Raw genomic sequence first — 21,254 nt, 5'->3', positions numbered from 1 at the left:
GTCAACAATAATACAAAATTCCTTGGTTACTTGAACAAATTTTAATTCAATTTGGTTCTCGGAAAATATAAAATTCCTCTGATACTAAACACTGAAAACAGTAAGCAAATACAAGAAGACATCGGGAAAGATCCGGATATTTGTAATTGCAGAAATAAAGTTTCAAATATCGCTGGGAGAGAGAGAGGGGGGGGGGATGGAGAGCGTGTGCGAATGATTTTCCCATTTAGCAAGTATTAAGCAATTTAAGACGGTATTTCCAACCAGGCACTGCAACCCTCAGCGACCGATTTACGATAACCACCTCCATCATTTCCGCTTGCCCGACAGCTATTGACGGTGCTATATTGCTGTCAAACTCCGCAAGGTCTTCTGATATCCGACTAGTTTGTGGCGATGATGTGCACAGCACGTTTCTTAATCAGTTGTCGTAATTAGTACGTATGAATAGAAGCGAATGTTTCGTAGTCAGTCCGGTCTTGTCCAGCACACTGCCTCTATAAAAGAATCGCAGTCGCCCCTCCCCCTTCGCCCCTTGGTGCTGATCCTAGCCGCCTTTTGTCTGCGTCTTCACTTCATATAAAACTGGATCGATTGCAGGCCGCGCTGGCGTCTTCATGTCTCACCGTCGCACATTGGCCTCGTGCCCAACCGTCACAAACAGATCGGGTTATAGTGTCTTATTTTTTGCACACTCGCAGAGGTCGTAGGATTCGCAACGATAGCAGTAAAAACCGAAAGGACTGCATCGTAATCCGCTGGCCGATGAATATAATGAACATTTTTCTATTCCATTAGATCGCACAAATTCAGTTGAAATGCACAACTGAATTCGTCCGTTAAAAATATTTATTTTCTCTATTGCCGCAGTTGTAATAGTAACTAACTTGTTACTATTACTGAAGCTGCAGTTAGCTTTCATTTCAACTTTTTCGGATTTTTGATTGGAAAAACTTCAAATTTTCCGAAATGAGAACCTCCATCTAATCGTATTTAACTTTTCTTCTAATTCGGCATTGATTCAGTTTATCTGCGATTTAAAAAATCTGAAATTTATTCTTCTAATCAAATTAATTAATTAGTAAAACAAACACGTATATCAATTTTTCGGCAAATTAAATTTCATTCAGCAATTAAATATTTTTTCGGCGAAGCTAAATTCCTCAAAACTAGCTTACTGAAATCAAATGAAATTTCCATCTATTTATTTATTTATTTATTTATTTTATTTATTTTTTTTTTAAGATACCGAATTCTTAAAATTCCAAGTAGCTCGGAGTTTTAAGTATCCTAAACTGTAAAATTTAATTGCTTGAATTTAATTCCTCACTCGTTTAATTTCCGAATACGCTAAATTCGCCAACATGGAAATACTGTTCTTACATTTGGGGCGGAGCACCTAGGACCTCTCCAAACATTTTTGATGCTATTCAGAAGAGAACGGTTCGATTGACTGATGATCTCTCTCTCTCGTACAGACTCTCTTCAGCTTCTGCACTGAGTCTCTTCTGTAGATATTTCCATAGGAGCTGTTCGGAAACGACTCCCATTTCATTTAGAGGGTCGCACGCGTCTCACTTACTGATCATGAATATTAGTGTAGTGTACACAGTCTTCAAAAAATATGAATACATTTTGCTTTATCCTTATTCGGAAAATAACTACTCTGCTATCCGTTAGTTGTTGTAGAATGATTTTAAGCCAAATGGAATTCTAGTAATATTTTCCAAACGCTGATAAGCGCTTTGGACAGAAAGAAAACTGGAAAACTCTACTTGATAAATCAATCGAGCAAATATAAAGCAGATACCAACTGTAACCTAATAAGACTTTAGCTTGCTCCTCTCTCGAAAACTTGTATCATAAACAAGCTTACCACTGTAAGTTTACGTTTTCGATTTTTTGATGTTTTCTGTATAGTTCGGAACACGTTTTCAGCATCGCCATTGTGCATATTTATTTCAATGGTGTCTTTGTGGCTATATAGAAAGCCGCTGTCCAGACCATATTTCACGTACAGCTATCAGTATAGTGAAACAGCGAGGAAAATTTAAAAGTCCTACCTACTCAAGGAGTTCATAAAATCTGCCACCGAGCGATCAATTTAGACAAAGTGAATCTTAGACTACTGCACAGATATGTAACAAGAGATTACGGAGTCAACTTCTCCCTGAGAAATTCTACTTTTGACTACAATTTTCAAGCTATTTTTCTAACATGATGCTTCGGATATCAAAATCTTTGGTTTCTTTCCCGTGAGTTAAAGTTCCCATGAACTACCACAAGTAAACAAGGTCCCAACATCAGATATCACATTCTCCTACTGTCAGCGTCGCGAAAGCCTTTTAAGGTTCTTTCTTCGAAGTATAATTCTTAATGTAGCCTTCTTCCCAAATTAATCCAACCAAAAGTAGAACGATCTTGGTGATTCGTGAAATTAATCCATCACTATCTGTGATTCTCGTAAAGAGATCGTAAATTTGTTTTCTTAAAGCCAATCTTTAAGAAAACAAAAGCAGTAGCTAATAACTCCATACCCTTAAAGCACCAATACTACCCAGCGGAATGTTGAAATCAATGAAAACGATGTTTCCAAGCGGATGAACTTTCTTGCCTGAAGAGTTACTCTCCTTGATTTCTGAAATATTTATATCTTCCTCCTCCTCCTCTACCTAGCTGCAGCTTTCTTTTTCTTTTCAGAAGTCGTTAATAATTAAGATTCAATATGCCTTTATTGAATTACAGATATTCAACTCTTCTTTGTTGCTGTTCCATGTTTTTTTTCCAGTTGTTTGATATCAACATGTAATGACTGATAATTAATGTGCCATTTTATGGATACCAGAGCAGTGCATTCAGAAATGAATGTGATAACTGCATTTCAGATTGAGCATTTAAATACAAGTATTTAGACGCTCAGTGTAGACGTAAAAGTATTTCATTATTCTGTTAAAAACGAAAACAACCGAACTTGATGATATTAAGGTTCTTTATAAAAAGAAAAAAAAAAAAAGGTGTATGGTGTCAGTGGAGCATTATATCAAGCAATACTTAGGTCTTAGTTAATACTTAGTCTTTATTTGAGTTGTAAGTCAGCAGCTAGAACTAAAGTACAGGAAGATGGTTTAATGTTAAATCTGGTGTTAGACAAGGATGTACATTATCTCCTCTGTTATTCATTACCTATATGAATCACATTATGAAGGAAAGTAGTATTAAACCTGATATTAAAAGTATTAAACCTGATATTAAAATTATTAATCTCAGCTCTTTGCTTCATGCGGATGATGTTATACTTCTAAGTAAATCCGCTACAAGTCTGCAAGATTCCCTGACTAAATTGAATAGCTGTTGTAATAGATATGGTATGAAGGTCAGCAATAACAAAACAAAAACAATGAAAATAGGCAGAAGCATTGAAAATATCCACTGCGTTGTCAATGGAGAACAAGTAAAACATTTCAGCATGAAAAAGGAGGGAAAAGACCCAGAAGAAGACCAACAGAAATATAGACAACAGAATCAGCAAAACTGGTATGGTGGGAAGTCAATTGAATAAATTCATATGGAATAAGAGAGAAATTAGTCGGAACATTAAATTAGCTATATACAAGACAGTGTTCAAACCAGTTTTAGCTTATGGATCTGAGAGCTGGGTCAGAAGTAAAACACTTGACCAAAGACTAGAGACCGCAGATATGAGAGTCCTGAGAAAGATTAGAGGCGTGAACAGATGGCATCAATGTCAATATCATATTAAAAACGAGGATATTAGGAAAGAACTTGACATTGTGGGCATCCAGGAATGTGTTAGCAGAGCTAATCTCAGGTGGTATGGTCACTTAAACAGAATGGGCGAAGAAAGATTAGCAAAACAAGGGTTCTCTGCCAGGTTGGCAGCAAAACGACCCAGAGGAAGACCAAGATGGTGGTGGATTGATAAGGTAAAAAGTGCCTTAGAAGATAGAAATATAAGATCTCATACTGTTGGAGTCTCTAACAAGTCACAGACAGATTTGGAGGAAAATTGTAGATTGGAAGTTAGTAATGATATAAATTTTTCATGTAGTACTATCATATCCTGTACACCCCTTGAGGGCATGGTAGGAATTTGATGATGATGATGCTGATAAAAAAAATATAACTGTAGGAAACCTATGAAGATAAAAATAATATAATACCTAACAGAAATAATTCAGAAAATATCAAGGATTGAAGATTTTATTTTAAATTATTACTTTTTTAACGCAAATATCTATTAATACTTGCTCTAGAACCATTGCAATGACTGTGCTATTACTCACCTTAATTAATATGTATAAGTAAACATGAATCATTGTAGCTGTGCTTGGAAGGAACAAGTAAATATCAGCTGAATATATGCAAATTCAGTGCTTTACTGGATTGCTGTTAAAGTTTGTTCGGTCAGTTAGGTATACTTTGGTGCAATAACATTTGCTTGGATTATGAATGACATTAATATTGCAGGCAATCTAGTCAAGTAAGGATTACATCGTAAAGCAGGTGTCACCAACGTGACGCCAGATTCAGGATGCACATAAGATGGAGGATGGCGAATGTATATTGAACTCCGTAACCGAGATGAATCAACTCCAGAATGCAAGCAAAATGTCTTTTAAATATGAAAAATGTGGACCGCATTGAACAGGATACAAAACTAAAATAGTGTTCAGGATATAATTTCTCCATAATGTATCATATTACAACACATATGCGATATATTTGTATTCAGGAGTTTCGATCTCTGTGTCGAGTAATTTTATGATTGGTCATTACATTTCAGAAATTGCAAAGCACAGCAAGATTGCGTTAAACTAACGCAATCTTACCGTTCTTTTTGTTAGTCAAGAACTGGGAGTTCTAGATAACCAAACAGAGGTCAACTGTATTCTCAAGAGTAACGGCTCTTAAGTCAATTGCTTTTATTAGAAAAATCATTAAGGCCAAAATATGACTCACCCAACCATAAATCCAGTTGTAAGCGGAATATTATCTGCTACTTTTCATTTTACAAACGTATTTCGACAGGACCCAGCCGATCAAATTTCAAGCGTTAAATACACAAAATATAGCATTCTAAAAGCTGACCCCCGTCCCCAAAAAAGGTTGTTTTTCTTCTTCTTCTCACCATCTATTTTAGATACCTCTCCAGTCGTATCATTTAATTAGTTTCGACCAAACTTGGAATATAGTTACTGCTCGTGTTGTTTCTTTTGCTGAGACTTAGCCCGAGGAGACAAAAATAAAAAGGATTGAGGTCGTTGAGTTGAGGAAATTAGTTGAACTGATGCTACAAGCAGCATCAATTCAACTAATTTCAACCAAAGTTTGGAATTCAGATGTTTCTTAAAGAACTTCTTAAAGGACTAAAAGTGAAGGAGGGAAATTGCAGGGATCCCTATCTCCGCAGACACCGGTAGAGGACACATTGATTAACTGTAAGGTCATCCGGGAAATTAAGCACAATCGGACTAAAATGAAGTTATTGAGGGGATCGCCTCCTCTTCACATACCTATATAGGTCACATGGTTCAACCGTTTCGACAAGATTTCTAATATAGTTGTTTCTTCGTTGTTTGATGTCCCTTAACAACTGCCCACAAATGGACCAATGCGGAAAGATACGAGTTGTAAAGGAGGAAGAAGAAAGGAAAATATCGTAGTCACCACTGCAGATCGTATCGTATAGCCGATTTTAACCGGTTATTTTGCCAACACTTTTACCTAATTCACCTAAAAAGTAAGCGATATCTTGTAAAAAAATCTCATATGTAAAAAAGTTATCCAATTACTAAGAAAGCAGGAAATTGGCTATAAGAAAAAAAATAATGTCAGTAATACACTATAGTCGCATGCGCCCAATAACAGAAGATTATTTCCTCAGTACTCGGATCACTTTTTGTTATATTAGGTATTTTTTATGGGCACAAAGAACAAAAAAAAAACGAGTAAGAACAGTGCACCTCTCAATGGAACGAGCATTTTTTTCTATACAAATTTGAAAAGTATACGTTATATTCAAAGTACGTAATATTAAAATAAACAATCGTACTTGGATTATCGCGGTTTTTCACTGTTTTTGGAGAATATCTGTTTGTGAATTTGAAAAACAGTTTTATTAAACACATCAAATTGTTCATATCCGCTTAAGTTGGAAAGAAATTGTTGTAAGCACCTCTTTTATTGGAATGACGCCTTAATAAACTATCCTTGAAATTACAAGAAAGAGGACTGAAGAACTGTGCATCAGGCTACTTAAATATAATTCCGTGCGAACCCTTCCAAATGGTCTCATGATAAGTCTCGGAGATCTGTCAGCTGATGAGCGAATACCTAAGCAGAGAGTTATTCAGTAATGGTCCAGACTAGCACTGTGTGTGTGTGTGTGTGTGTGTGTGTGTGTGTGTGTGTGTGTGTGTGTGTGTGTGTGTGTGTGTGTGTGTGTGTGCGTGCGCGCGCGTTATTATAAACCACCATTTTCGGAACGTAACACATAAAATAATTCTGCATCTTGGATACGGTATTTACCAAAGCACGAGATTAGCAAGATATCAACCTGCTTTTATCCCTGAAAATAATGAAACTGTGACTCGTCAGGCTTTAAATTTAGCAATGGTGAGTATAAAAGCTTTCCACTCAAATAACATCGCTACGATGGAACATAACATTCAACATCACTAAAGAATGTTGGTTACATTCTAGCAATAAACATCGGCAATAAAATTCAGAGTAAATTATTAGGACTACTGGCAAAACGAAGTTTCTATTGGTCGTTCGTTACGTTTCGAAGCTGAGCCAAACTAATAGGTCATATCCTTTTTTTTTTTTTAAGCTCCTCCTGCAAGAGATATCTGATAGTAGTCATGTTTTATCCTCCTGACAATCCTACTTCCGGTAGCAGTAAACTTTTTTTTTAATAACGGCTTGGTTTATTATTATTTTTTTAATTTTCTATTGCCAAATTTGAGAACGTAGTAATGTAAAAGTTTACGTGCCTCATAAAACATCAAATTTGTTTATGACAGACGGCCAATATTTATTATACGAGCAGAAATTCCTAGTTTTCGTTCGGGATAAAATGCTTCAACATTTTAACCATCTCGTTGCGTCTTCACATTTTCCCGCACAGTCTTGAACCAAAATGCTAAATAGTCCTCTTCGAAGATCTCTAGTGCTACTCATTTCTCTAACATGAATTCCAACCACAAAAGGTAGCTCCCCCCACGTGTATCAAAACCGTGGGTGAGCTAAGGATAGAAAAATCCAGTAATTATACCCTAGAAATGTTTTTTAGAGTATAATTACTGGATTTTTCTATCCTCAGCTCACCACATAGTATCTTTTGCAAGCCACTTCCAGCATGGTGTGCAAGATGAAATTCATCTTTTACCTAAACACATTCACAAAACATAAATGACCACAACGGATTTGAATCCACAGTCTGTAGGTCGGATGGCAGATAGGCTAACCACCAAGCTAACCAAAGCCAGAAACAAGTGCTTTTCTGAATAAAGGTCGTACTCAAACCACGATCATCAAATGACCAATCATCCATAAACAACAGACACGCATATTTATACTAAATGGGTTGTATCACTCAATTTCATGTTGGAGATCCTCATGAAGCGCACTTCCCAAAGTGTGCTTCATGAGATGTTTAGAATTGCTTCTCTAAGAGAAACAGGAATTGCAAGTGTAAATACAAAATTACAGAAATGCAATCATATACTCGTAAGTAAAACAAATTTTTTTTTTTTTTTAAAGTCTGAACAATCTTCCAAAACGGCAAGAGACCGCTTGAACTTGTCTTGCCTCGAGTAGGCTGGCAGCCAGCTCTAAGTAACATGTAAGAGACACAAGTGGGTGGTGGCATACCTGGCAACTTTCCAGGAAAGCTCATCAAGCACGTGTCATTCGCCAGGACCCACCACACGGTGAGCAGCGAATGGCAGCAAGTGATTAAGTTCGTTCATTGAAGCCTTTGTCCTTGCTTCAATTTACCTTATAGCCAAGGTTCTTGAGGAGTTCGTTTCCCCTCCTCCCGCAAATGCATTTTATGTAACACTGAAATAAAATAAAATAAAAAAATATATTCACAGATCCGATTTCACGTATGTTTTCATTTTCCCAGTCAGGGGTGCTAAGTATAGTTTCTGACTCAACACATATGATGGACGCAAGATTAAAAAAAAAATGTTTTCTGCATTAATATAACCAGTTCTTTTTGTACTCTTCCTTTATGGCTTCTTTTCCTCGTAGCTTATTAAGTAGTCAGGAAATCACAAGTACAACCACAGTTTTATTTCCCACCTCCGGAATTTCTCAGGAAAGAAAAACTTTTAGTTTTTTATTAATAACATTTTTTTCTGCGTTAAATTGGTTGCAGATAGCACGAGTTTCAAATATAAATTATACAGATGAGAGAAATGAAGACAGAAAAAAAAAAAAAAACTAGTTGCAGACTGAATGAGACAGCCTTCTCCCCCATACAGGTCGCATGCCTCTATCTGAGTCAGAAATGGAATGGGCGGAAGAAGCAGAGTGAGAGAGAGAGAGAGAGAGAGAGAGAGATGGCCCACTTGACTGTGGTGTGGGCGCGATGATGGGAGGATTAAATCTTGTCTGTTCTGGTCTTAATATGAACATTTTGCCGCATAAAAGTCCCGCAAGTAGGTGTTTCGAGGCAACCGAATCCTTTTCTTTTCTACTCTTAACGAAAATCCCATTTCATGTAAACTTAAAAAAAAAAAAAATAAAAAAATAACTTTTCATTCAAACTAAAACTAGTAAGGAAAATATAAAGTGCATTTCATAGCCGCATGCTTTTCAGAAGGTGCGCCCTTGAAGCGTAAGAAATGAGCAGTTTTTCGGATGATGTACTGTAAACATAATTTTGTTTTGACAAATTTTCCCACTGAAACTGAGATGGCTTCACAAATTAGGTAAAGATCCTAAATAATTCATTAATTTCCATCTATCTAGAACACATATTATTTCGGAATTATTGTCCCCACAAAATATATGTGAGTTAACTCAATTGTTGTTTCAACGCACCATTAAAGCAAAAATAATAAATAAATAAATAAAAAGATGGGTTGACAAATTTTAGAAATCTAAAGCACCAAATTCCATGAAGTTGCATCAATTAACCATTTTAGACTGTTTTGTGAAAGTTTTTGTCAAGTCAGGATGAAAGAGTGAGAAGAATCGACAATTTCTTTTCCATTTGGAAAAAGAACTTTGAAGCGAATTTCAAATCCCCAAAATGTGATCTGAAATATGCTCTCTTGTGGTCTGCCAAACATCTGTGCCATTTCGACTGCTTTCTAATTAATTCCTTGAGAAACAATCAGTCTAATCACGTCCAAAAGTGCGAATTTGAGTTTGTTGAATGATTCCAGTATAAAAATTAGTTCAGAATAACTTATCATCGAAATCAATATCGAAATAACACACAAATATGAGATGGTTTTTATGTAGTATATTTTTTCTTATCGCAAAAATGTCTATAGAAATATCCATATTTTTAGTAGAACTTTTTGAACTTTTAAGGATTTTAGGGTCTTTAAGTTAAGACTTAAATCACTTTAAAAAACAGATGTTATCTAATATGAACTGTGACAAATACAGCTGAATTATATTGTTTCTCTGAATGATAAAAGAAATTATAAACAGAAAACTGTATAAATGTATCATGAACTGAGCATAAGAGCTTCCAAAGGCTTATATAAGATTATATATTTTCAGGTTATTAATTTATCAAAAGGTCCAAATATATTGGCTGACACTTTTAGTAAAAGCTATTAACAGATGTTTCAGCCGAAAGTTCTTTATTAGGTTAGTTACTGATCTTACAAACGAGGATCTACACTTACATTGTATTTGAATGTAAGATAAAAGTCCAAATTCATTATATATATATTCACGTTTATATATATAAACATTGAATTTTAATCATACGAAAACATTTACCCATCTTCACTAATGAAATATTTAGAAGCAAGATCTCGTTTTGACAGAACACACAATAAAAACCCAGCAATACGTACAAATATTAAACATACCGTTTCGTATATTAGTCCAGAAGCATTGGACACCAATTTTCATCAAAATTTAAATTTTTGCATGGTGTTATGTTTATTTCTTCTTCTAACTAAAGATGGGTTAATTTTGAACATGTCCAACTTCTAAAAGAAAGAAAATCTTAGATGGTTCTCTATGCCTCGTGAAAAAGAAGAAAAAACATGAACACCACGGAAAAAATTTAAATTTCGATGAAAGTTGGAGATGATGTCCTATGCCTCCGGGGTACACATATATTTTTTATTGAAATTCTACTCAAAACCTACAGCATATAACAGTACGGATGATACAATAAATAAGTAAAAATATAAGAAGATTATTTACATTTGTATTTGAATACTTGGAGGTTGAAAGGGAATCCTTCTGGAGGGAACTTGCTCCAAGAGATAGAAATATAATGAAAAGAATGGTGCTGAAATTGGAGAGAGACAGAGGAAAAGTTGTTTCGCTAAACCATTCGTCAATCATTTAAAGATATACAAAAGTCAAACGACACGACCAACAGACACGATCTGAGTGAGGTCTTTTAGATTCGCTGGTGAGGGACGCGTAAATTATACCGAGGCAACCATAAGATAAATAGATCATGGTATAAATTACGTGTATTATTCAGCAAGTCTATCTTTCCATCAGCTGTTTTTCAGGTGGAGGAAGCCTTCGGTCTTCACTAGAGACAGGTTAATTCGCTTTCAGTTGAAGAAGGGAAAAAAAACTTGGAAATGTCCCTCGTGTATGAGAATTCAAATCCAGGGCATAACCAAAGATACCACTCAACTGTGGAAGCGCAGTTTCGCTTATAAAGAAACAGTTATGATTAGAACATGATTTAAATAAGGATGAGATGTCAATGTGACATTGGATTAGTACATAAGTGAGTGACTATTTTGTCCCTTCCATCCATTAATTTTTGACATTTTACACTCCTTTTTTGTAATGCACTCAAATCTTATATAAGACTGTGTACTATAAAATTAAGACATTTTATATTGAATTTATTCTGCGTATTAAGTCTACAACATAATATAAAAACCACTTATAAAAATGCTGAAAAATAAGCTGCGAGATTAGGCATAGACTTGAAAAACAGAAGTCTACATGTCTGGTGTGAAAACTTCTGTTAAAAGGGTGCCAAATTAATTTAGTCTCCTTTAAATTGATTTTCATCTCAAACTGGCATCTAGAGAAATTCCTCTCAACCTTGGAGAGGTTCGGACAGAGGGCTGTTCAACTAAGACGTTTTCCTCCTTCGGATATACACACGACTCCAAATAATTCGGATTCTGATTTTTTAGTACCAATCTACATCAGGATTTTCCAAACTGTGAAGTGTATTTGGGGAGGTACAGAGTCCGGGGAGGGGGGGAGAAGACTCTTTTAGTTATACATTACATTGTTACAATAAATCTACCTTTCCCAAAATACTAGTTTCAAGTGAGTGACATGATGGTGTGGAGGCACAAACATTGCTTTCGCTGCTTGTCAAAATTACACATCTTCAAATCAATTTGGATTTGATGGATGATGACGATAAGAAGAAGATGAAAGATAATGCTAACTGTACCTTACGAATGGTTTGAAATGTTTGAAACAACCAGCAAAATATACTTTTCCAATGCGTTTGACAATTCAGAAATCAGATATTTATGAGCAGATTAAATAAATCAACAATTCTGAATATATTTTATAAAAAAATAAATCAGTAGCCCAGTCCTGCGTTGTAGCATTTACAAAAGTGAAAATGCTACTGTGTGAAAACACACATAAGTGTATATGTATTGAATGCATTCGTCAAATAATATAAAATTTCTAATAAGTGGGCATTTTTATTTTTCTTATGAACAACGTGTGCACCAAAATATAGCAACATATACCAAAATAGAGAAAAGTACCCTTACCGTAATAAATACACTAGCATATTATTCTCCATTCTCTGTATTGCAACTTCAATAAAGTTTCGGTCTTTATTTTTCCAAGATAATTATTTATTAGCTTTTAAATTTAAGTCTCTAGATTATAAAATTATTTTATATTCTTTCGTATTATTATCCTGAACTTGAAGCTGATTCAATAAGACAAACACAAGCATTTCCGTCCGACATTATTTTTATAATCCACTTAATTGTCGTCTGCGTTTTTTTTTCCCTGTATACAACGCCCTCTGACAAAACAATTAGTTTTCTCTGCAATGTAATTTATTTTCTGAATAGGTGGATATTACACGAAATCGAGGAATATTGTGAATATGTTTACATTTGTTGCAAATACAAAACGTCTGTGTGGCATTAAATTTGATTAAAATATACAACCACTGTACGTAATTATTCATAAGTTACATATCTGAATTATTCGTAATTTCATATATATTTATGAGAAATCTTTTGCATTAATAATTAGTAATATCATGATATTACATATTGTGCCTGAAAACATACGCACACATAACGTTTCAAATTTTCATAATTTCATGTACAAAAAAAAAAAAAAAAAAAAAAAAAAAAAAAAAAAAAAAAAAATCAGGAATGTATTACAAGAGCTGTTCCGAATTTTAAAAAAAAATAATAAAATAAATTGCATCTAACCATGTAACACCGAACGATTACAGAGCTGCGGACAGGATGGGTTAGCAACTAAGGCTATGAAACCAGTATGTTATTATGTCTGCTAATTGTATTTGTGTCTTCTGAGGGATGTTTCTGTTTTGGGGGATGAAAAATCCGATTTTCAAGGAGGATAAAATTGCTGTCTCCGGACGGGGTGGGAACCAGGTCGTTCCAGCCGAAAGAAAAATATTGCGATGTCCTTGCGCGAATGGGCCAGGAGCGGCAGCTATCTGAAATTATTTTTTAAAAAAACTAATTTAACGCGTGCGCACACACACGCACACGCACACACACACTCGACCATCATGTTCAATAACTATTCAAAACAGGTCATAACTTCGGAAGTTTTAGGACATCTTTTCGAGTTAACAAAATCCATATAAACACAGGTTCGATTCTGAACGGCTACCAATTTTTAAACTGCTACGATTCTGAGCAGTATTCTCCCCCCCGCCCCCCTCAAAAAAAAAAACAGTATTAAAAAGTATTATCACATGGAAAATGGGAACGGAAAGATGACGGTAAGTTTGTTAGTTGCACTTGATGGTTCTTGATACCAGGGTTTGTCGCTGACTTCAAAAAGGTCAGGTTAGCTTTCGACGGCCAGAGGTACTGTACGCCCACAGATGCGAGACCCTTCGACACTTCTGTGCATGTCAGAAGAAGGAGAATCCATTCCGATATTAGGGTAATCAATGCGTTTCGTGGGATGAGTGTTTATATGTCAGAAAATTAGCTTTACTTTAATGAAAATTCTCGTTCTTAAAGTGGTAACGATTTTGCTTGTACAACATTTACGTATAAATCCCGTGATTTCGCGTGTTGGTGACCAATTCGTACATTCTTTATTTCTTTCTCCCCTTCAACATGAATTGACTCTTCTTGGCAAGCTGCCAAACTAGGTTCTATGAAGTGTGGGCGTATATTATTTGGTAGTGTGATTAGTGTTTTGTGATACCGACGAGAGTTTTTCCTGCCCTGATAATATTATAAAAAAAAAAAAAGGTTACCTAACAACTGTATCCCTTTTCATTTTGTAATACTAACATATTTTTCCTGTGATGTGCTCGCCCTTACCACAACGATTGGGGGGGGGTCACTTAGATGTGCAGCAATACGTATCGCTATTGTGTCAGACTAAACTTCGAATATACTGAAAATCCTGCTTGTGCTGCTTCAGTTGAACTTAAACTACCTGACGTGTGTGTGTGTGTGTGTGTGTGTGTGTACGAAGTCTGTTATTTGGATCTTTGTAATGTACAGGAAGTAAGAGATTTACAGTTTTTTGAAGACACTAAATTCCGTATTCGGAATTTAGTGTCTTCAAAATACGTCCATCACCAATATACATTTTATACATTTTGTCTATCGTTTGCGGAGTTGAAATTATTTATGGAAATCCCTTTTCGGATGTCCAAAACTGTTCTCATCAAAGTCAGTTTAATGACTTTTTGACGTCATTAAAATTTTGAGTTCCGATTTTGTAATTCTTTTTGTTTTAGCTCCAAGAATATTGTTTTGAACTAAAATATGCTAGACGATACTTTACTGAATCCAGCTTAATGTTTGAATCTTCACTTAAACTTGAGTTCAATCACATGAACCTATGAAAGTTTCAACTTCTTGTCTCTCGTACGAGGCAATCGTCACAGTTTACTTCATTTCAAACGAAACCATTCCTTTTCCCCACAATTTCATCATCCTCGACGTTGATGTCCACCACTACTGAGTTAGTTTTTTTCCTCTTGAATTCAACAAAACATTCAAAGATTTGTATTCATTTCATGGCGGCATTTCTATTGAGTCATATTTAACTAACAGTCCTGTCAATTTTGAAACAAATTTAATACAAAAATGCGCTGCTTGTAGTTTCGGAAAAAATATTCGCAAAAATAAAATAAATAAAAAAAAATACAATTAAATAAAAGGGCATTATCAGCTCACAACGATGTAGTGTTTGCTTAACCAGCAAAAGATGTTCTTCACTGCACAGAATGTTTGGGATGTACCAAACAATTTTCCGAATGTGCTTCAGTTCCCAGCATATTTTACTGCGAAAATTCAAGGGGCAGAACTGTGGAATTATTGATAATATGCACGCCATTCTCAAGTGCTATACTATAGTGTAACACGAGGCGGGGAGCATGCTATTTCTAAAGAAGTCACTTGTGATTCTTCTTCTTGTCTCCTTTTTCGCTTTCCGTTTGTGTATAATAATTGGCAAAAAAAGTTCGTTATCATTTTGTGTGTTTCATAGTCTCCACATGGCGGATAATTCAAAATGGTGACAAACAGAATTCCATTCAGAATTTCAAAGCAAACCGTAAGTGGATATGCACGCAGCCCAATTAGTCAGAATTCATATTAAAATCCATGGAACATTTGATTGGACAAAAAAAGGATGACAAACAGACCACGAGGATAGGAACAGACTTCTAACAGTTTACCTTAATGAAAGTATCACGTGACAGATCCTAACTTCCCGCTGCTAATAATCGACTGACAAGGTTTTCTTAGCGCGAACGCAGGATAAAGGCATAAAGAAAGTGGCACAATTCTATAAGAACGGCAATTATCTAATTGTAGTCTGGCTACAAACAACCCTAAAAGTTCTGCGCGGCAAATTTCCTCGTCGCAGTACTTTCTAAGTGTATCCCGTACTGTTCTCTGGGAATCACTTTTCGCGATAGCTCTACGCGTTCCTCCCAGAAGGCCGTTTCCAAGGCAACGAGGAAGCAGATAAGTGTTCGGGTGGCGTAAATGCGTAGTTTGTACATTTCACTTAACACAATGTGTTGCCTTCACGGCTACGGGGATCTTACTCTTAAGCCAGGACGTGACGATTGCCACTTCAGGACAAAGGGGATGGCGGCACAGATACGGAAAAGAACAAGTGCGAGAACTCTCCCCAATGTTATAAAGGATTGGAGATTACTACAATGATGCGGGTTTGGGAGGTAATCAGAAAGTTGAATTTCTGAACAACAGAAAAAAAAAGAGTTCTAAATTTTCCTCAATCATAATAAAGATGCTTACGCCAGTACCAGTGACGCCAGGCGAAGAGCGAGCAAGAACATCCAATTATTTGTCTCAGTGCAGGACCAAAGCAATTTCGTTAGTGTTTTGCCAGAGAAAGGAGGTTTACTGTTATGGGTTGAGTTCGTCTAATGACAGAGAAACGTCGGAATTCGAATCCCGTTGGACTCGCAAGGACTTCTCCCTTTCCTTAAGCTCCACTTCAGTACTTTCCGACTTCGCAAAAGCACTGCGCACATCTTAAAACACGAGGTCGTAAATTTTTCTTCCGTTTTGTCTCCGTCACTTCTTTTAAGTACCCAAACTGGATGTTCAAAAACATATGCGACGAAGAAGCGAGTTAAGACCTTGTGAAAGTTTCCGTGTTAAAAATTGTTTATTCTTATTATTTCTGTCTTGGACATTAATTAGTTCAGACCACCCCTCTCGATGGGTCGCCCATATTTCGAGAAATTATGCTTACGATAAAACAATGCAAGCATTTAAAGTATTTTAGACTATTAAAATGCGATTCACTTTCACAAAAGGTTTGTAAATGAAGAGAACGTTAGTACATTGGGTGGAGTCATCACAGATTATTGCCTCATCGCAAGAGGACACGTTTGCTGATAATTTGTATGTATCGACTCCTTAAGGATTCGCTACCAAAAAATTACTAAAATCCCACGTAACTACATAAACGGTGACATTTTCCACTCTCTCTTTTCCGATAATCCATTCTACTCTAACCAAAACAAAACTTTTTGAAACTGCTTATTTTTATCGATTTTGATTAAATCAAATCAATATTTCTTAATTTCATTCTTAAAATATTTCCTTTAAAAAAATAAAAATAACGAGACGGTGGTATTGTGCATTCCAGTGACACGTGCAAACGGGGAAACACCGAATGCTATTTTTGTGTGGTGTTCCTAACATTAGGCCTGTTACCCAGAGAGAGCAGTGAACTTCCTTCGTTTGAAAGATGAAGCTTCTCGGTTCCATTGGGTTAGGCCTTATTAGTTTCGTCCAAATCTCTCTTCATGATGGATTTTTATAACTGGTGACATCTTCCAAATGTGCCCTTAATAATTGTCCTTTCTGGTATTATCAGTCAAAGAATGTTATTAATTATTACTGCTGATAATTCATTCGCTCTCTTCTTTTATTAATCTCCTAACATTAATCTTATCTACTCTGTCGTTGTTCATCGTTGGTAATTGTTCTGCCTGTCATGATTGTACGCATTCTTTTTTATCTTTAGAACTTCTTATTTGAAAGCCGTCGATTTTATTTTGTTATCCGTTTCTGTTTCCTTCAGTTTCTCTTTTTATAAGTAGGCCGTGAGTGAGTAACGCGAACGGAAGGAGTTTTTTTCGAGTCGAAATTTGAAGAGCGCACATCACAAACATGTAAACCGCACTTTTATTATTATAATGATGACTGCTGTAACCACTTCATAGTTGGCTGGTGCTACTTGCTGATATCGAGGGCTAATCGCGTGCATATAACCAACCCACCTAATCCTTTCGAAGAAAAAAAAATCCCAGTTAAAGAAAGACGGATATCTACATCAGAAATGAGTTCTATCTTGTTGTTCTCCTGTCAGTCTGAGTCAAACTCATCATACACGAGTTAAATTCGACTGTTCTGCTCTGAGAAAGGAAAATCCCTGGGCACTTACATCATCTAAGATGGACTAACTTATTCTTCACGTAAAAAAAAAAAAAAAAATCCCGTTTGGAGAAATGAATCCACATCTCTTTCTGAGGAAGCATCAATTTGCTTTCTTGTGGTCTTTGATTTTCCTGGCTTCGGGATATGAGTTTTTAAAAGACGACTTCTTGGCTGAATGATTTGAGTAAGTAAAATTTTTCTGAAAAGGAAATCTGGGTTCAATTCTACTTTGTAACCAAACAGAAAATTTATTTAACGCTTTTTTGCGCTAAGTTATTTTGTTAGACGCAAGTAATAGGGTTTTAATTTGGGGGAAAAAATAACAGTTGACCTGAGAACGCAAAAGGACTCAGTGTTATTAATGAGATAAAAGTCTGCGATAATTCAAAACAGAATCCAAACCTTTAAGTTCTTAGTATGGAGACTTGATGTCAAAGAACTAACAGCCAGAGGAATGACGACTGAAGAGTCATCGTTAGCTTCATTAATGTTTTTTTATTTTATTTTTATTGTTGTTGTATTATTTATCGATCAAATTAATCAGAGACCATCTTTTGTATCGGATTTTTCTGATCCCGATCCACGTATCAATGTCATATAAAAAATAAAGAATAAAATGAAAACGTTTTCCTTTTAAGTTTTCCATATAAATTTAACTTTTTGTTCATTTAATGATAACTTCAGATAAATGAACACATTCATATTTAAAATTTTTCAAATTTGACTTTTATAAATATAATTACTGCATATACTGTAACTGTTAGTTCTTTGTCCGAGTTCCATTAAAAAAAAAAAAAACACTAAGAAATCTAGTTCTGATCAAATGCATGAGAAGAAGAGCAGGATATTATTTAAACTGACTGAGAAAGGAGTAAACGTAACTTAGTTCATAATTTTTTGTATTTTCTAGAAACTGTATTCGTTCTGAAGGTCAGTTTACTTAATCTGTAGGGATAAACAAATAAATAACAAAATATTCAATTAATAATTCAAAGATTCTTACCCTTAAGAAATGAAATAGGAAAACAGACAGTTCTCGAAAACAAGGTAACATTTTGTTCAGTTTCGTGAGAAAATTATTCAACTTCCACGACATATTTGGACTAGAATTAAACAGACGTTTAATTTCTTCCTCGTACAGAATTTAGATGGAAAAGCATTTTCAGATAAAACAAGGTAAATAAAGGCGACCACTGGAAAATGTGCGACACTGTCGAGTGATGGATGCGAATTCGTAGCGAGAAATTAGCGAGTCATTCTGCATTCGCATGCACCATAAACTGCACAGTTATCGGCAAAAGTAATAAATTCTGTGAAAGGAGGCGTTTAAAACGAGATAGCTTATGGAAACCATTATTAATCATTTCTGACGAATACGCGTGTAATACAAAGAGGGATCTTCCATGCATTGGCTCTAATCACTGCCTACACGTACAAGTTCCTCCAGTTCTGCCTCTTGTTAGTACATTCATTTGGCACGCACTTCTCCAATTAAGAAAATGTACATGAAATTAGTCTTCAGGGTGCCATCTTTGTCTCTTTGATGGGCGTGTTGAAAACTTTTAGGGCCGCAATTTTCTTAACATATGGTGATGCGAGTTGTGGAAAGTGCTCCGGTATTTTACTGATAGGAGATTACTGCGACTAGCAGGAGAAGTTTATTCTCAAGTGATGTCACTAAACCGACTCTGATGACTCTACGTATTTGTATAGCAGTTCGATGACAATCCTAAAAGGGAAGATTGAGCGTAAAGGGGTGGGGTAATTCGTCACAGAGCAGGCTTATCGGTGCAATGCTGATCTTATCGAATGAAGTAATCAAATGTCAGCATTTTTCCAATTTCTTGGAATTTGGCCAATTACCCTACCTACGAATGGACTTTATCACTAGTGAAGGGAAATAAACTTATAAAAACAAAGTAATTTCTCACTAGCGCATCATTCCATGATAGAAAATATACCTCTGAACAGTTCAAAAGGATTACTTGGAAATATGTGATATACGGCGGAAGTGTTGCCAGAGAAGGTCACCGAAACTCATCTCGATCATACTCGATGTGTCATTTAAACATGTTTTACAAATATCAAAAACACTGTAGGGGAACCTCACGCACTCCCCCCCCCTCCTTGCCCGTTACTTTACCTCTGTATATCATAGAGAGGTAAAGCAATTCGATCCTATTTTGCATTTCCTTCTGAAAATGCAGACATCCTGTGACTCATTACTAGGGTCCGTTGTGTCAGTATCGCTTATCGTGCAGTTCAAAGGTGAAATATCAAAGGTGTCATTTTTTTCAGGACTAATACAATCAAATTTAAGTTAAGAGATGAATAAAGACTTCTAGTCCAGAATATGGAGTGAGTGAGAATCAACGCACGATATCCTATCCATTCCGATAAAACCATCTCCACGAGTTCATTCGGTACAACACCAGGTCGAGAAGGTTCCTTAAAACTACGCCGTCAAACCCTTCCAAAACGCTGGGAGATCGGGAAGGTCTCTCCAACTACTTTTACTTCTCTCAAAACCGAGTAACAGGAGAAACGGGAACGTCTCGTTCATCAGATGACCGAAAATATAAACTGGAGAAATAATGCCGTAGCCTGACGGCTATCGATTCCTACTCTCACGAGCGAAACGGTAAAAAGACGTCGCTGTACTCCGAGCGCACACCGAAATAATTCTATTTAATGTTTACCTCTACATCAGCAGGCAGTCAGTCCCTGCCCCCTTCCCCTAAAAGCGAAGACAAACCCTTACGGTACGTACCCGAGTGTGATAGCCTAGAAAATCATTAACTGCACTACGCCGCTCCTTAAGCAAGCCCACGGGCCGATTTACCGCCGACCGTGTTCGCTTCTCAACCCGACGGATGAGCGTAAGAGCAGCCGTACCTGTCCTTCGGAGGGAGGGGGGGATCGATGGAAGCATGCCGGATCACTCACCTGACAAACATCCCAGCAGTAACACGGCAAACAAGCTCGCTTTCCACATGGCGCCTACCGCACTGTATCCATGGGCACAGGTCAGCGTGGGGTGACCGCCGAATTTTCGTGTAGTCGAACGGCAAAACTCCGCTATCAAACTGTCATGGCGATAGACACAAGTAATTCGATCAGCAGGAGCACACGCTGCGGCGTCCGTTTGTTGTCGCTTCGTTCGTCTGCGTCAAATCGCACTAGTACGGCGCAGCGCACTTTCGGTCGGAGGACGTATCGCTCCGCCATTCAATTAAAAATCGAGGGGTTTACTTTTTAGGAAGCAAACCGCGAAATGATAAAATATTTGCGTTGTGTTTATAATAGTATCCTTCTTTAGTTAACCACCGTTTTCCAGTTGGTGTTATTCTCATAATTGTAAGGAACTATATTGTATAGCGGATGCATTGACATTCTAAACCAAAAGTGTAAGGGTTTTCTCGTCTGTTTACTTCTTTCCCCCCCTTTCTCTTTTCGACAATGATTCACTTTTCGGCCAAGGTGTATTTGGAGCCTCCCGTTATCGTGTGTGTGTGTGTGTGTCACTATTCTGTTAGCCCAAGGAACCGGATAACGAAAACATAAATGGAAATTCGATAGATATTTAGTATCGATTTTAGTACGGTCATCGATCGCCGTTTTACCGTACACTCGCGAGTCAGTATTCGTCAAGTTTCTGGCGTCAGAAGTACTGGTGTAGAACTACAGATTGTGGTGATTGCCCTACAAACGCAGAGGGGGATGAGGCACTTCCCGGGAAAGGAAAACTAACTGGAGATTCAGTGAAAGATTATTCAAGGAACTACTTTACCAAGTAACTCGCTTCCCTACCGCAGTGCATTCACCGTACATCAACTTCAACTTTATATGTTTTCTTGT

At 36.4% G+C, this 21,254-nt stretch overlaps 1 protein-coding gene across 1 annotated transcript in view; it reads right to left on the bottom strand.

The window, feature by feature from the left end:
* dtn (transmembrane protein 132C dtn) overlaps positions 1-20,540 on the bottom strand; it is a 151,738-nt gene extending 131,198 nt beyond the window's left edge. The window contains exon 1 of the mRNA XM_090412020.1: positions 20,343-20,540. Within this exon, the coding sequence (XP_090268146.1) occupies positions 20,343-20,391 (49 nt within the window). The 5' untranslated portion in view covers positions 20,392-20,540. The remainder of the gene's footprint in view (positions 1-20,342) is intronic.
* Positions 20,541-21,254: the final 714 nt, after the last annotated feature.

The sequence above is a fragment of the Typopeltis vanoorti genome, chromosome 22 (genome assembly GCF_054136105.1).
Source record: "Typopeltis vanoorti isolate ZY-2024b chromosome 22, IOZ_Tvanoo_1.0, whole genome shotgun sequence".
NCBI classification, from domain to species: Eukaryota; Metazoa; Arthropoda; class Arachnida; order Uropygi; family Thelyphonidae; genus Typopeltis; species Typopeltis vanoorti.
The sequence above is the reverse complement of the archived record's forward strand: the minus strand, read 5'-3'. Positions and strand labels throughout refer to the sequence as shown.